Raw genomic sequence first — 18285 nt, forward strand, 5'->3', positions numbered from 1 at the left:
TAAGTAGAAATGACAAGATTTTTAATGATAAAAATTGCTCTTTGTTGCAGGTCATCTACAGATGTACAGGTATTCTCCGTTCGTGGTTACCTCTTCAGCGCATGGAGAACCGAGACCTATTTACGGAGGTCTGTACACGGTTGGAGGCTACGACGAGGGATACTTTTTCCCTACATGGGTGGCAGCATAGTCTACGGATTGAAGCCCCACCCACATCTTAGGCGTTATATGCTTCATCGTTTCGATATGTATTTCGCCTAATTTTATTTTTAAACTGGACAATTTCTGGTCCTAAAAAGACTCATAAACGGTTGTGTGCACCCTGGTTGTGCAGAGGCTAGATGTAATTGCTTATCAAAAGTAATAAAGCATCCCTTATAGAAAAAATCTGCCGGATCTACTTTCTGTGCCAACATCTTTCCAAAATATGAAATTATTTACTATTTCTGTTTAAATAAAAATACAGTAGTTGCTTACATCCATCCTGGATGGCCTGGTTATGCAGATAACTTTTCTGTCGAAATGGTGTCTTACCATGTTCAAGCTAACATAACACGGGTTGTACTATCTGATACTCCTTGGCAATTCTGCGCCTGGGGCAGCTTAGATGAAACTGAACTATCAGAATAAGTGAACAGTTTACATCATGAATCCCAAATAGGTTTCTCCAATGCAGTGGAGTCAAGAGATGACTCATGGTACGAATACATATGTTCCTGATTTTTTTGCTGCTCATCAGAATAGCTTAATGCTGTCACATCTGTATTGTAGGTCTCAGAACTCATATCCAAATTTCCACTGCCTCCTAAACCTAGAAAGTCTTGTGTTAGGCCCGCATCTCCTACCCCTGAAATGTTTTCCTGTGTGTTGTGCTGCGTCTGGATTTCTGGAAAAATGTGAGGGCTCTCCTTTCCTTGTCTCATGGAGAATGGCTGGTTCATGAGTCCAATTAAAGGTACAGTAGTAGGTGTCATCATACCGCTGGTCCATGTTGAGTTGATCAGGACATTGTTGCGACCATTCATGTAAGAGCTCCCATCTTGAGCAGTCTTCATGCAATCACTGTTAGCTGCTGAATTCCCTAGAGAATGTCCTTGACTACCAGAAGATATGTCCATATGACCCCTAGCAGTACTAAAATTATTTGTGAAACCTTTCAAAAGCAATGGTGAAATAGGATCCTGGCTGGTCTTTGCTCCCATCTCTGCTGCTTTCTGTAGAAGGGCTGTTGCTGACATGTATGGAGAGTTCATGGACATGTAAGGATAGTTTGATGCGCTTCCATCAAGTGGAAAACCTGAATCCTTGGGTGATATCTGGTTGGAGAACAAGGCAGTGTTCCTTGTAATGAGGGCATAAGGAGATAAAGATCTCAGATGGATGTCTGAGTTATGGTCGTTACTAGAAATGTTTGCAACCATATCAGTGTGTGACGAGCTCAAGCTGGGCACTCCATGTGAAAAGATGTCCTGCTGACCATGCAGACTTCCAACCATGGTAGCAAGACTGTGGTTAACCCTTGAGTTGTCTTCAGCTAACGCATCACAGAAGGCTCGATGTGTGATGAAGCTATCCTTTCTGCATTTACATCGAATAAAGCTAAATCAGTTTCCCCAAAATAATTATGGAGTCTGACACACATGTTAAAATACTGCAATGCATTGCTTCAAATGCTGGTGGAAACTATGGGAATATATAGATATAATCTAGCAAACCAGATTTGTTTAGTACGCAACACATATATAAGCTATATAAAAGAAAGATACCAAGAGAAAGACTGCCATCTTCAGTTGCTACTGGCTGCAGATTATGTCTGAATTAGGTAAATAAGGTATCAATACTTTGGTCTATAGGTATTTGTTGTCTTGATAAGTATAAGTGACGTTGCAGTTCATGACCATCAAAATTTCTCACATGAGGTAAACATTTAAGTAAATTCTGTTGTAGGACATAATAATTAGTGTCTATAAAGCTTGATTATAAAAATCAAAATACCATGCATAGAATGGATTTACTGAAGAAGTCCGCAGATTTGCTCGAACAGATTAGCTTCAGAGTAGTAGACGAACAGAATTAAAAATGTTACACCTAATTACTACTGTACCTCGAAAACATACTTAAGTTATGTAACAGAGAAATGTGCGTCAGACCTTAATCGTGAGATTATGTTCATGGCAAGCCATTCATTGGTTTTACAAAGCTATATCTATTAAATTCTTAGCCTAATCATCCTATAGTTAGCATTCGCTCATTAAGAATCGTACCTTGAGAAAATAGTTCCGCAGTCACATCTGTACTCCTTGGTGCCACATATCTTTGTGTGAGCCTTCCAATCAGACTGGACGGCATACTTCTTTGAACATCTGTCACACTTCCACTTCTTCTCACCATGCTTCCTGGAGAAATGTTTTTTTATGCCTGTAAGATCGCCTAAAGCTCGGGTTGCATCATGGTGCGGGCAGGTGACCTCAGGGCAGATATACACCTTCTTCTTAGCATCAGTGCTGCTTCTCTGCTTGAGCTTCCATGGCAGGTTATGCCCCCTCCTGTGGAGTTGGAGGTTCTGGTCTCTCTGGAATCCCTTATGGCAGACTTCACATATGTATCTATTTGTCGCAACGAGTGTCTTGGGTGATAAAGCTACTACTTCCACATCTGGATCTGCAATATGAACGTCGCGATGCAACATATGTTAGGTTACCATAGTTTGGAGCACATATACTTCAGCCTGATCAGGCTGGTATGTTAAGGTTTAATGACCATGCTATTTCTGGTGGATTATTTCAGTAATGCAGTGTCGTAAATGAAACTTTGTTTTTCAGTATCCATTTAAATTTCCTTTGTACCATTTGTATACTTAAATCTGTAGTGTGATTGACTGAAGTCTGAACTTGAAAGTACCATTTGCTTTATTTTTCTGATGCGGCAGTGGCAAAATACTTCATACTATAAGCTGAACTCACTTAGGTTTGTATGTTCTTGCATTGAGCTATAGAGAGACATATGTTTCGAAAGAAGATGTACGAACTTATCTGTGCTTCAAATTCTGATAAATCATAACTAGATGAGATTCTTGATCAAAATGTGAAACAACATAAACAATAACACTTTGATCTTCCAGACCTGAATCGCCAGGTAAGAAAGATAACGTATAACTTGAGATGTAACATGAATGATCACAGTACTCTGATGCATTTCACTATTATATTACATGTGCACGTGTGTGTGTGTTCATCAAATCAAATATTCATAATTTTATCACGAGGCCAGGATTTCAATCTACTTTTCGAAAAAAACTAATTTTATCATGAGGACAAACATTAGCTGAAATTTATACGTTGAGATGTACACGCGAAAATTTTATTCAGAATTTTGTTAGATTTTACAATATTTTTTCTGGTGGCAGGAGCATATGAACCCAAGATCGAAAGTGGATTTCTTCTATTTAAACGCTATGACAGACCAAAAGTCTTATTTGGAAAGTTGAGGCAACATACCTGGATTTCCTGGATGACCTCGTCTCTTTTTCACCACAGTCATGGCCGCATCGCCTCTGCTTGGCCCCGCGGAACCGACCTCGAGCTTTGGTTGCTGCTGGAAGTTGCTCAGGGACTCTTCCTCCGATGTGTGCGACATTGTTGGATACTTCAGTTGCTGGCTGTTCTAGAGGGTGCCAGCTTGGTGGAGTGGGGATGCTGGATTTTATGCACTACGGAGTGAAGGGAGTGCAACCAGACAGTAGGAAAATGGCAGAACTCCCTTTCGAGTCAGCATCAAGGACTGCAGCGCGCTCTCTAATATTAGAATGAGAAATATGGTTTCCCCGTCGGCACGGAATGTTCCCTGTATTGTTTGTGAGATGAATTTGTCAGGATCGCTTAGGTTAGTCTAGGCAAAAGTCCCACACAGGAATGAAAAGAAAACTAGCCTTTGAGCTGCTACGTGTACATGCCCGCTAGCTTTGTCGCGCTTAGTTACGGTTAGATTAGGTGTACGTACCCTGCAGAGTGTAGCTACTGTTGCTGATATATGTCCTTTTTTTTCCTACTGAGATTAGAAGCCTGTGCACCTTGTAATTATCGACAGGTGAGGACCAAGTGCATGTCATGTTTCACCCTGAGCGAGTAAATTAGCCTGTCGACTTCAAGGACGATCTCCTGGATGGTTAACTCATAATGTAGTTTTCTTCAGACAATGTCGCGATCAGACAGCAGATTGTGATAAATAAATTAGTGGAGTTTTTTTTTTGTGTATGTGGGATGAAGAGCAGGCATGAGCCGGTACAAATTAACAAGGGATAGATCCGGGAGAAGAGACAAACGCTGGCCGCGTTCTTTCTAGCAGGCGAGTAAGTTCTTCGTTGGTGCAGCCGTTAGATTTTGCTCGTTACTTTAACATTTGGAGGTTCCTGGCTTGTATAGGACCAAACAGGTGGTTAATTTGAAAGGTTCCACGAGCGCGCGCCATGCATGTCCTCCAAGGCTCCAACGCAGATGCTGCGCACAGAAAGTGCTGGTACGTATGTCAAATGGACCGCTCACGGGTTTGGCCCCTAGCTCGCTCACGGTCGAATTCTCTCCTTGCCGCTTAACCGCTCGAGCGGTTGGTTTCTGTCAGCGCATAGCGCTCGGGCGGGGCGCGAGACAATTTCCTTTCCGCGCGCCGTGTTGTTCCTTTCCTTTTCTGGCAACCGGTCAGTATTCCGTTTTCGGCCCGGTATCTCTCAGCGTTTTTCGAAATATTTTGAATCGGCAAATATTCCCCCCTCCGCCCGTTGTTTTCTCTCCCTGTTCCCGTGGCATTCAACACCCATGGAGACAGCGAGGGGCCGATTCCCTCTGGCGAGAGCGCGCGGTGTCGATATCTTCTGCTCTCAGTTCAGAAGCAAGGGTGAATCTTATCCGCCGTTCTCAGGTTAGTATTTGGGATCTAGTCGGTAGCCTAATTTCCCATATCTGGTTGGATGTAGTAGTCACTGGCCGATTTTGTTCTCCGGCGAGGTTTGTTTCCACCGCATACCGAAAATCCATGGAATTTGTGTAGTTCTACGTGGAGATTTGTTCACTTTTTGTTTGTGTTTTGTTGGGCGAATTTCTTCTCCGGCGAGTGCTCTGTTTGTATGTGCTCGTTTAAATGCTGGTCTAGCTGTACTTTGTTGTCTCTGTTTCATGTCCATGGTAGATATACTCGCTGCATGCACTGTAGCCCCTGCCTAATTTTAGAGTTTGTAGCAGCAACGCGTCAGAGGTGGCTATGTTGCTGATTTGTTGATGTGTTCATGTGTTCTCCGGGTGTTTTGTTGTTGATAGTTGGGATTGGGTGGGCTTGATATATTAACCAACCCTTTTGCTTGGCTATGAATTTCGACTTGTTATATTGGATATCACTAAGAATTAGTTCATTAGCATGTGTTTGTTATTTAATAATAACGAACACACTGTACCCCACCATTTTTTGTTTAATTCAGTGTTTTTGATTGGCTCGTCTGTTACAAATTAATACTGTGTTTTTGGTTTTTTTTGCTGAATGTGTAAGGGAGTTTTTCTACATTGCATTGATGTTTACGATTTGTTTGTTATATTGCATTTTTGTTGTTTCCATGGCGGACAACAAGAAACATGGCGGTGATCAGTTAGGTGTTCGCAAAATACCAAATGCTAGTGAGCGTGCTAGGAATAGGGCCTCTCATTTTCCAGGTTATATGATCATCTAAGTGCCGATCAGAAGAAATCAATTGAGGATATGGATCTTGCAACAATGCTTGACATCAAGTGTCATGTTCTTCATAATCCTTTGATAAGTTGACTTGCTCCTCTGTATGATACTCATTCTCGAGAGTTTGTCATACCTGGTCGCGGAAGAATCGCTCTTAATACTGATTCTATTTACCGTACACTCGGTCTTCTGCGAGGAAATAATACTGTTGTGTGTGCAATGGATTCTGGTATCGAGGCTCATCTAGGTCCTTTGTTATTTCCGGGCCATAGCAGTACGTCGAAGATTACTGGTGTGTTTACCATGTTGTCAGAGATGACTCAAGAAGATGACATTTTCAAGCAAGTTTGGATGATGTACCTTGTTTGTACTTTGCTTGCACCAACCACATCGAACAAAGTAAGAAGCAGATGTTATCCTATACTGGTATATGTGTTATCCTATAGTTTTTTAACAACTATTCCATTAGTAATTTTTACTATATTTGTTATTAGTTGTCACATTATCATATTTTCTTACCGTGACTCATCACTTATTCGGCGTTTATATTTTGCATGACAACATTAGCAATGTTCGGACCATGAACCTTTGTCAGTTTGTTTGCGATAGATTGCATGAGGAGCTTTGTACTGGGAAGCCTTCTGGAGGTTACCTCTTCCATGTGCAGTTATTGTATGTTGACTCCTTAGATATTAGCTCTCTTAACCTTGATCTTCCAGATGTTCGTTTTATTGTTAATATATGATCAAAGAAAGATGTTGATACTATTCTTGATGCTGACTTGAAGATGGATGGATCTGGTTATGGTAATCTTGAGGTTAGTTAAGCATGTTTGTCTCATTATGATATCAACTGATGATTTTCTTTTGTGGTATGTGTATTCTTTTTCTCTGTATTTTTTGTTACATCCCAATCTGATGCATTTGTTTGTTTGTCACTTATATCAGTTGAAGCTACACCTTGTTGTTAATTTCAACTTATTTGGAGGGGCAGCTAGTTTTTAAAGATTGATTGAAACGGATACCGCTCCAAACTGCCCGAAACATGTACGCTACAGTAATTAGCTTTATGTATTTTCTTTTAATTTTCATTCTAGGCATTCCATATTTTAGTATTGCTCATCTTAAATGAAATAATTTCTTCCTTGTTTTTTTGATGTAGCGTCAATACAAGGTTGCTAGATTGATGGGTGAGTTTGCTTTTGGTATCACTGGTCTAATGAGTAAGCTTGTGCAAGGGTGGATTGAAGTTGAAGATAATGAACATGTGAATACTGCAAAAACTGTTGAGAGAGTATGTGCTGAAATTGGTATTTGTCGTTTGTCTGATGGTGGAGTTGCCGCAAATACAATGTCTCCTATTGCGCAATCAACTGGATGATCATCCTGCTCAGATCTTACGAAAATCACCAATTCGCCATCTGTAGAATATCCCTTGTAACCAAAGTGATGATGCTACAGATTTTGGAGGTTCTAGTACTGCTACTCCATTGAACGTTCTTGATTCCATGTCATCACCTGTTACAGGGGACCAAACTAACGTTGTTGTCGAGGTCCTTGTTGTTGAAAAAACTCGTATTACCAGGTCTGCGGCAAAAGCAACATTTGCTGCCAATGTGCTAGGTCAAGTGGATAAGGTTTCTGTTGTCAACTTCAGTGACATTATGTCAGACGTCGAGAGTTATCATTCTGCCAATGACAGTGATTATGTTGATGAATCAGTCTTTTTTCGATTTATTATTCAAAGCATACGTCATGTTGATGTAAGTGAACACGCGGATATCATGGTGTCTGAATGTGGAGTTGTGCCAAGCCAGACAACTCTTTTCTGTGTTGCTACCGATGTTCCTGGTGCTTCTCCTGAATTTGGTTCCAGTGGTGTAGCTATGCATAGTGATGGTGCTTTGCTGAACCATCTGAAGCTGATGTTATTGTAGGAGTTATGGAAACGGATAGCACTATCCCATCATCACATAATAGGATTGACTTTCAAGGTCTTGAAAATCTAGCAGAAACTGTAGCTATGCATATTGATGGTGTTGTTGATGAACCAGATAGCGCTAATGGGAACCAAACATTTGTATATGAAAAATGAGGATGATGTTATTGGTGCCAATTATGTTACTATTGAAGCTGTTGTCAGTACTACTGGTCTGAAGCCGGGTGAAGTTTTGAGCTCTAGTTTTGCGAGTGTTGTCACTAATGAAGACAATGAAAAAGGATTTTCTGATGGTTATGATGTTGTCCGCGCGATAATCAACGATGTTGTGAATCAATTGAAAAGGAGTAGCTCTGCTTTTGATGCTTCTGAAGCGAAACGAAGTTGTGTTGTTGGTGAGGATCATTTTGTTAATCCTGAACATAATGTACCGTCATGTCCTCCTAAAAAGAAGTTGAATGTTAGAGCGAAAACGTATTTTGATCAACTATCTAGATATTTACTTACCAATGTATTTCATGTGCACTTATCAACCCTTTATTATTTGCACTGTAGTCATGCTTTGCTTATTGTGCAGTTACCAATTATTTTTTATTGACTTACCAATGTCTTTTTTGGTGTAGTTACCAACGCTGTTTTCCATGGCATAGTATTTCTTTTTTTACTAAAATGTTGTCGGGTATCAACACGCGATGTCTTTTATTTTCTACCTTTTCAATTTATTTTGATGTTTTCTTGCATTACACATGTATGAAAATTTTATTGATCGTATGTAGTTTTTTACTCATTTTGTGATTTTGACTGCAAAGTTGTGTTACAGGTCAGTTGTGTCTAAAAGTCAGGTTGCCACAAGAGAATCACCACGTCGACCTCTTAGAGTTATCGCTTCAGTTGTCCCTGATAACATTGCAGTTAAAGAAAAATGATCTATTTTGAAAGACCGTCTACAAGGTTCAACCAAGATTCTTGGCGCTAGAATATCTACTGTAGTTGCAACTAATAGTCAAATTTTAGTTGATATTGGTTCTGATGAGGTTGCCTTGAAGGATGTTGTTGTCGCATTTAAGTCTACAAGTCAAATTGTTGCAACAGAAAATGGATCTCCACATGAGGAACCATTTGAAGCTAGTTTTGCACCTCCAGATTTTGGTACGAGTGTTACAAACCAGATGGCTGATACTGTTGGTGAATTTGCTGATAATGCATCTGCTAGTATTGGTAGAGCTGTTGATGCTGCTCCTGATGTAGAACAAAACAACAACTATTTCCCAAGGTATTTTTTATTTATTCCATTTGTCTGTTTTGTTCTTTCTTTTTTAAATTATTGTTGTTTCATATTTTTTTATAGTTATGCTACATGTTTTAATTTCATTAATTTCTAATTGTTTACAATTATAATTTTTTGCAGGGAATTCTGATGGTCATCATTCTATCATTCCTATTGTTGTTGTTAAGGAATCAGAAACTGCAAATGTTTCCTCCATCCCACCTATTGGTTAGATCATTTTTCCTGTATATATTTTACACTTCATGTCTTTATTTTTTTATGTAAAAGTTGTAATACAATTGATTGTTTTTATAGATTATTTTTTACATGGCATATTAACTTACTCATTCTTTTTTTTGTTTTTTCTTCAACTTTTTCTTCCTCCATGTTTTGTTCATGTCTCGTTCCATCAATTCTTCTACCTTCGTTCCGCGTATTTCTTCCCCTCATAATCTATATATGCAGAATCTCTACCAACAGAGCAAGTAAATGCAAGTATTTGTACTGCGTTTACAAGGAACAAGAGAGGGAAGAAGAAGAACTAATTGCTATTTCAAAACGTCCTTACGGGTTGCTTGTGACGGTAAAGCACACGTCCGTTGGGAACCCCAAGAGGAAGGTGTGATGCATACAGCAGCAAGTTTTCCCTCAGTAAGAAACTAAGGTTATCAAACCAGTAGGAGATGAAGGCCACGTGAAGGTTGTTGGTGAAGGAGTGTAGTGCGACGCAACACCAGGGATTCCGGCGCGAATGTGGAACCTGCACAACACAATCAAAATACTTTGCCCCAACTTAACAGTGAGGTTGTCAATCTCACCGGCTTGCTGTAAACAAAGGATTAAACGTATGGTGTGGAGGATGATGTTTGTTTGCAAAGAACAACAGAGAACAATGATTGCAGTAGGTTGTATTTCAGATGTAAAAGAATAGACCGGGGTCCACAGTTCACTAGTGGTGTCTCTCCAATAAAATAAATAGCATGTTGGGTGAACAAATTACAGTTGGGCAATTGACAGAATAGAGAAGCATATCCATATCATGATGACTACTATGAGATTTACTTAGGGCATTACGACAAAGAACATAGACCGCTATCCAGTATGCATCTATGCCTAAAAAGTCCACCTTTGGGTTAGCATCCACACCCCTTCCAGTATTAAGTTGCAAACAACAGACAATTGCATTAAGTACTGTGCGTAATGTAATCAACACAAATATCCTTAGACAAAGCATTGATGTTTTATCCCTAGTGGCAATAGCACATCCACAACCTTAGAACTTTCTGTCACTGTCCCAGATTCAATGGAGGCATGATGTAGTGACCCATCCACTTAAGTTGGTTTAATCATGTCTAATATACCTTCTTATGCATCATGCTTCTCATAAACATGCATCCTCATCATCATTGCTTTGTCATGAAAATAATAGAAGTTCAAACTTTGCTCATTATCTTTGTTATGTGAAAACTACACCTAATATTAGTGAGTATGTTAAATATTTCTAAAACTTAATTCTCTAATGTTTGGAAAGCACCTATTGCTGCTAGATTATCCTATGCCAAGTTATGAGATAATAGTAACTCATTGCTATTTTTTTATATTGCTTTTGTCAAATTCCTATTTTGCAACTTCATAAAAGGTTTACACATCCTTCTAATGTGGTTTGAAATTGTGAATTTCTGTACCCAGTGTTTTCAAACTATAAGTGAGTTCAAAAATATTTTATGGCCTTAGAGTTTTACTCAAAATGCTAGCTATAATTCAGTTTCCAGGTTTTGTTAAAATCTGGCTGTGCTGTTCACGATTTTTGTAAGCAATTCAAATGAACTCCGTTTTATATAAAAATTCTACAGTATGTCAACAATAGCTTTATCTGGCTTGTGTAAAATTTTCGAAAAATTCTGAGCTCCTTTGGTATACCATCTATACTAAAGCAGATAGCAGTTTCAGTTTCAGAAAACTGTCACGGTTTCAGTTTTTAGGTTTTGTCAAATTCTGGCTGCACTGTTCCCAATTTTGTGAACCATTCAAATCAACTCCGTTTGAGCTGAAAATTTTACCGGATGCCAAAAATAGTTATATCTTGCTTGTGTAAAATTTTCAGAAATTTCTGAGCTCATTTGGTTGCCCAACTATTTTAAAACGGAGAGCAGTTTTCAGTTTCAGAAAACAGTTTCAGTTTCAGAAATGTGACTGACCAGTGGCCGTCTTCCTCGTGGCAGTGCTGCACCGGGCAGAGCAGCGGCGTACTGCTCGCCATTCATCGATGCCCATGCCATCCAGGCCGTTCCCCTACCCTACTTAAGCCTCCCCGGAGCTCTAGCCCTCTTCTCCCCTCTTCCCCAACCTCCTGTAGCCCTAGATCGAGAAGGCCGTCTCGACGCCATTGACGCCGGCAAGTTTTCCCGAGGCAAGATTCTGGAGCCCTGTTCATGTCATTTTGTACCCCTTGACTTGGTTCTTCTCGGTGACCTTCTTTGCCCCTCCAGCTCGCAGCAAACGAGGAGATCGGGCATCATCTTCTCCAGCTCCGACCGTACTCCGACGACATTTTTGACAGTTCCGGTGAGCCTCTGCTAAAACAGCCATGTCCTTTAGTTTCTCTGTACCGTGGTGCATCTTTTGATGTACACATTGCTTCAGATGGTCACATGCGTCGAGCTGCCGCCGTGAGCTGGACGCTATCGTCAACCGCCGGTGACGCCGTCGACCACCAGCTCCTCTCTCTCCTTTACTGATCAAACCATTGTCTTCCTGGTGAGCTCACAAACATGCTGTGCCTTACCTTACTCATTCTCTATACCCTTCAGTGCATATGTGCATGCATGTTGCTGCTGCTATGTGTGTTGCTGTCGTACGAGCTGATGTTGCACACGCATGCCACCTTCTCGGACAGATTTTGTCCATATAACACTTCCTATAGATGCCCTGTGTCTCTAACTTTCCAACGCAACAAACGGCACTCAATTCCGTTGCCTATGTTGCTCAAAATCGTCTTTGTCTGAACCCTGTTACGAAGTTGCACTGCTTCCTCTTCCTCCCATTAAATAAGACTAGCAAAAGTGCCCGTGCTTCGCTACGGAGTAACTATTGCCGCCGCCTCGTACCCTGCTCCTCCAGTACTAATTACCGGCACCGAAGCCCCCAGCCACCGGCTCCTCCCATCCACCATGCCAGGGTTCACCCCAACCATATGCACAGCTCCGATGCACCCCACTCCATCTCCATCCACGACGACCGACAACACCAACGTTGGAGCACTGACATGCACTACTCTGATTCATCGTCGCTCCACTGGGCAGACGTGGAGATCCTCAAGAATAGTTGCATCAGACGGGAGTGCATCCAACAGGGCATGGCAGTTGAGAGCCGATGCAAAATAATTTTCGAGGAGGGAGAGGGACAATTCGGTGCAGGCTAGGCGGTGGGTGCTCGACCATGTGGTGCAAACTGGAAGTTTATCAAGCGGCGCAACACTCGAGTTGGCGCGGATCTCACGCGCAATCAGAAGGAGGCCGACATGTTGATTTTCACTTACCCGCGGTAGTACCAGTAATTTCTATTGAAACATAAGGGCCAATAAAAAACGAAAGAACATAATGATAGAAACCTTACTTTTTTATTAATAGGTAAAATATGTTTTAAAGTCTGTAAGAAAAAGTTGCGCATGGTCACCCTTTTTTCTAAATTGGACATGTAAATAAATCTATGGAAAATAATGCAAAATTGATTTGAGACATTTATTAGTAACCGAATTGAGTGTAAAAAAAATTTGAGTGTGAGCGAGCGAAAAGCGCTCAAACAGAAAAGCTAACTGTCATTAGTAGATAATGATGATGATGATGATAATAATACTAATACCATAAGAGTAGCACTAAAAATTTATTGTAAACCAATGCTTACCCTACAAAAGGATAAAATTCTAGAAAATAGACTTTTCTTAATAGTTATAAATTTTTTAGTGCAAATTCAAACTACTCCATAGGATGGTACGTTATATTATATGCTCAAAGAAATACAAATAGACTTGTGAAGATAGAATTTCATTGCATCACAATTTCACAATTAGTACATTTAGAAACGCATATCAGTGACTCTCAAAAAAAAAAAGGTCCATCGGCTGACCAACGACATCTATATCCTGTCTAATTTCAGAATCTACATATGTAACGCGACTGCACAAACGCACATATTCTTGATTATTCATGGAAAAAACTATTTTTACTGAAATAGTAGCCAGACAAAATCGAGAACCACCAGACCAAAACATCCAGGGCATCACTCTATGTTGACTGAACCTTGCACAGCGGAAGCAGGAGTCATTTCCCTTGCTGTACATGGCTGGGCGGAGGACCTCAGATGCGGGTGGATGAGAGCCAATAGGACGGGGAGCAGTGGATCTGGTTGAGGCCAGAAGTTCGGGACGGGGGAGGCTGAGCTGAGGCCTGTGGGGATGAGCTTCATCGACTGAACATGGCACAGTGGAAGCAGGAATTACTTCCCTTGCCGTAGATGGCCGGGGCGGAGGAGCCCAAATGTCGGTGGAGAGAACTAATCGGGCGGGGGAGGAATGGATCTGGTGGAGGCTGAGGTGAGGCCGCCCTGCATCTCACGCTGGCGCGAATAATCTTCTGTGTGCCAAACCAGTTCGTAGCCAGTAAGCCGCCTGCCGCCGCGATTCCATCGAGCTCCGGCGTGGGGCGTTGCGCAGTGGGAGGCACGCGGCTGATGTCGGCTGGCGCAAAGCAGCTCTGCTCGGAGGCTATGCCAACGAGGGGAGCAAAAAAGAAAAGAAAAAACGAATAGAGCCAAGGACATCCGGAGTCGGAGAGAACAAAACGAGCGAAGCGGTACGATGGCAGTAAGCAGTATTATGTAATTTGGTGGGAGGGCAAAACCGTCTAAATAAATGTTGGACGAAAATTCTGGCAGAAACCTTAGCGCTTTTATTATTATTATTATTAGGTATGGATAGGAAAAATACCCGTACGTTGCACCGGGAAGTGAAACATAAATTTAAATTTTGTTGGTACATCGTGACAAAGAAATACATATTATTCGTTATAGGAAAATATGCCCGAAAGTTGCAAAGAGAGAAAAAAGATGTAGTATTCCGTGCATACGAGTATATGAGGGTTATTATGGATCTCCAGATCCCTCTATTAACCATTGGCTATGAATATAGTCATGTCCAGATATTCGCGAACCTTAAGGTACGATGTCGCTAGGGTAAGAGAGATATTTAGTGCGATATTTTTGGAGTCCCGAATGGTTTTGAAAATAACACCCATGGTTCCAGAATGGCGGCAAACCTATAAAAACATATATAGGATGTATCGAAATGGTTCCGAAAATTTCGAATGTACCGGAATCTTCCGAAGGGAAACCTACCGCCCTAGGGCTGGGTGGGCCCCACGAGCCCCATGAGCTGGCCGGCTGCCTGGCTAAGTTGGAGGGAGGGACTCCTCCTCCCTTACTCTTGATTTTACAGTTGTATATTGTTTATCAAGTTGTCCTCTTACTCTACTGAGAGGATTACCTCACCTTTGAAGAAATATAAAGTTGAATTTTTCATTTAACAGAGGACCAAAAAAATTGTGAGATCTTTTAGTGCACCTTTCCAATATACCGTAAAAATATAAAATTACTTAAATCAGTTGGCCAAAGTACAAAGTGCTACTACGAATTAAAAGTTACACTTTCATATATGGCCAATGTGACCGTATTAGGAATATAAATATGTAATTAGTGAACTACGGAGAAATTAAACAATGTATAGACAACATTTGTTCCGCCAAACCCATAACCGCAAAGCAACATCCAATTGCTTGGATCATTACTTATACATGTTTTGTTATTTAAATGAAGGGTGTGCCTATGTCTCAGTTGACTGAGATTTTTTTAAGTCTCAGTCAACTCAGAAAAGTGTAACTGCAGTTCAAAGAAAAGTGCAACTCGGTTCAGTTGCACATTTCTATCAGAAAAGTGCAATTGCACTTTTTAACAAAAAAGTGCAACCCAAAGCATATTTTTGTAAGTGACTTAGACTTAAGAAAATCTCAGTTGACTGAGACATAGCAAAACCGTTAAATGAAATCTTTTACAGATAACATTTTAGTGACCAGAATATATAAAAAAAAGGCATCAAGATTTCTCCGGATCCATAAACACATGAACATACTGAAGGAATTTTCAATTGAAAGGTGATTCTTGTACGGTTATACCCACACTAAATAATTTCCCGCACTTTAGTGTGTTATTGAAAAGATACTCAGCAAAAGGACCATAAAGAAAGCTTAGCCAATCCACCTTTAGAGAGTATAATCAGATCTTCAGTTTAAGAGCTTCATACCTGAACTGCAAGTGTAAAAATAAGCCTACACCGAGCTGGGGAGTGAAGACAATCTGCAGGCACTATCATTAGTGTCACTAAGTTAAATAGCCGAACCAAGAATTACTGCATCAACTTACATGCCATGTTGGCTGCAAGGCATAGGCGAACCACGTCTTGTACTCAGAATTCAGAAAACAACGTCACTTCGGATTAGAGTTTTGAAGGTAAATTCATGTTGCCAAACACGCACCACATTCTGAAGTAAATACAACCAATCAACGGCAAATTTCGTCGGATCTACCGACAGCAGAAGAAGGGATCCACATGAATTTCCGTGGGCACCCGACGCAGCTATACATCGATGATCCGATCGACATGAACTTCCGGAGGCGCTAGCCGGGAAACCAAGCGCGACCAAGCAGGTGCAGAAGACACCGTGGCGCTACCTGTCGAAAACCGAGCGCGACCAAGGAGGGCACCCTGGCACGCCCCCGCCCGTGGTGGTGCTAGGCTCGGCCGCACCACTCTCCATCCATGGCAGACTACAGCTACCGTGAGGATTTCTACGACAACCCTTCCGAGAAGATCAATGACGCGAAGTTCATCGTCCGCGGCGTCGAAGGTACCGATGGAGCGACGGGTGTCTTGGGTTCGGCGGCGTAGCGATTGGATCGTCCACGGCCGCGTCCTACGCTTTGAGCACGTATGTGATGCCCAAAGCCCCGAACAGCTGCAAGGAAGGGAAGTCGAGAGCGGAGAGCATGCCAGGGCATGAATCGACTCGCAGATCTTGGGGACGTCCTCCTTGGCCGTGTTCGCGTTCTCGCCCGGTCAGATTGCCTAGCAGGTAGGGCTCCCAAAATTCATCTGTAGATTGGATCCCGATGAAGAAATCCTCAAAAAAGTCAATCCATTGCCTACTTGCCGGCAAAGATTTTTGCTGATCGATTTATCCATCGATAACTGGGTCCGGCGGTGTATATGTGAGCACCTGCAACGTGGAGACCGAACCTAATACGTGTATCTTTGGGCTGCTGTAAACGGGTTGATCTCATGTGGACCAGATCATGAGTTATTTTCCTGTACGCCAAACCGATGGGCGTGCAGCCTGGAGTAACTTTGGTGCGACAGAAGAAGACGTATATCAATATGGACCAAAGCGTATTATGACGGACCAAACCAAGGAAACGTTAGCTCCTTTATTATTAGGTATAGATTTGTTCAAATGTTTGCAACTTGTAAAAATTGTAGAAAATTCATAATAACTCCGTTTTGGGTGATTCAAATTGCTAAATTCGTAATTTTTAAAGATCTACACCGTGATGTGAGTTTTGCTGCATAATCATGTCTGTAAAAACTCGAAAAGAATATTTGCTCTCTAATGAATAGCAACTCTTTCATGCAATTTGTAAATTTAATATCTTGAGCTAGGAAGCTCTAAATTGAGTGAATCAAATTTCTGTACTCATATTTTAACTCTATCTACACAGTGATGTTATTTTTAGCACTGTTGTATTTATTTGAAAATGCATGTATGTGATGGACCATTTAAGTAACTATTCTTGAGTTACCACATTTAATTTTTCACTTGCTTGTGTTGAACTCAAACTAGTTGCTCTATATTATCATGTCATGTGCATCATGGAAGCATCATCATGGCATTATACTGTATTTTTGTACAGAGAACAAATCATTGTTGAATTAGTGACTTATTTGGATTCTATTTGGATCTTTTTGGTCTTCTTCCCATAGGTGATGAGGAGGGTGTGAATTGTGAGGACGGCAATTCAAAGTACCAGCAGGGGGATAAAGGCAAGCAGCCCTTAGGGTGTATCAACTTTATTATTCTGAATATGTCATCCTTGGTGTGATGTGATGTTTGTGTTGGAGACACTACCCTTGTGTTTCTAAATGCTTGTTTACTATTGTTACCGTTGGGCATTAGCATGAGTAGGAATTGTTTGTGGTAAACTTGGGATTGATATTCCATTAGGCTGGATATGATCCTAAATTCATATATTTATGTTGTCGTGTTCTAAGTATCGGTCCTTGCTCCTTGGGTCTTGGGTGACTTGGTAACATTGAGCATGGTGTCGGACTTAGTGGTTTATCTTTTGGTCGAGAATCATGACATGATCAGCGAGCGATGTCTCTGGTTATGATAATAAAAATTGCAACTAAAAATGAATCGACTTGAGTGGGTACCCTGATATTTGCTTCTTTATCCCACTTAAGTCACTTCAAGGACAAATTCTTGTGCCTTTGATCCCAAGCCACTTCGTACCACCGAGTCTTAGCATAGTAGCTGCAAATTTTAGTTGGTATTTTCCTTGGTTGGATTTGCTGTTTTGGGCATGGTGTCCTGTAAAAAGGACATGGTGTCTCTTTTTTTGTGCCCATCCTAGCTAGATGGCGCACACCCCGCAAACGAGGAACCATAACTGTACTTTGGGCTTCGACCGCAACCTATGGACCAGGTCAACGCTTTCTAGAAGCGCCCTGGAGTGAACCTAGGGGCAGCTACTATGTTAGGGCGACGTGTTGGAAAGGTCTTATAGTGGTTCACCGTCTATCTTGTCCGCTGTAATAGAGAGTCAGAAGCCTTGGGTGAGGGTAAAATTATACACCACTGCAGGGTTAAATCTATTCGAGTAGCCGCGTCCACGGTCATGGACATGCTTGGTTATTTCATACATGAGATAGAAGTAATAGTGGTCAAGTGTCGGTATCGTGCTGCATTTTGGGAAATGTTGAGCCCCTCATATGCTTTACTTACACCATTATTATTTGGTAATATAATGAACTGTTTGATGTCAATTCTATTGCTCACACTCCTGTTATGATATCCTTTGCTTATCCAAGTTATACAATATTTGTATATGTTGCTGAATTCATTATGTTTTTGGTCACTTGTGGGTGGATCCAATGATCCTCCAATTCCGGGGTTGTGATGTGATGATCATGAACCTAGAATGAGTGATTTTACCATGTCTTAGATGGGTTTAATTGATGAATTTTTGTCCTGGACAGT

At 41.2% G+C, this 18285-nt stretch overlaps 1 protein-coding gene and 1 long non-coding RNA gene across 2 annotated transcripts; one reads left to right on the forward strand and one right to left on the reverse strand.

Annotated features, from left to right (window-relative positions):
- Window positions 1-501: 501 nt before the first annotated feature.
- LOC127330404 (protein indeterminate-domain 7-like) lies at window positions 502-3645 on the reverse strand. The gene is made up of 3 exons (XM_051356628.2): window positions 3498-3645; window positions 2265-2661; window positions 502-1578 (listed from the first exon to the last, which is right to left on the reverse strand). Exons 1-3 carry the CDS (start codon window positions 3634-3636, stop codon window positions 645-647), a joined length of 1470 nt encoding a protein of 489 aa, XP_051212588.1. The 5' UTR covers window positions 3637-3645; the 3' UTR covers window positions 502-644.
- Window positions 3646-11130: 7485 nt separating this feature from the next.
- Window positions 11131-17942, forward strand: LOC127334649 (uncharacterized). The gene is made up of 3 exons (XR_007872328.2): window positions 11131-11485; window positions 11564-11677; window positions 17007-17942. It is a non-coding gene; the product is annotated as an uncharacterized lncRNA (long non-coding RNA).
- The last annotated feature ends 343 nt before the right edge of the window (window positions 17943-18285 follow it).

Source organism: Lolium perenne, chromosome 6 (assembly GCF_019359855.2).
Source record: "Lolium perenne isolate Kyuss_39 chromosome 6, Kyuss_2.0, whole genome shotgun sequence".
In the NCBI taxonomy this organism is placed as follows: Eukaryota; Viridiplantae; Streptophyta; class Magnoliopsida; order Poales; family Poaceae; genus Lolium; species Lolium perenne.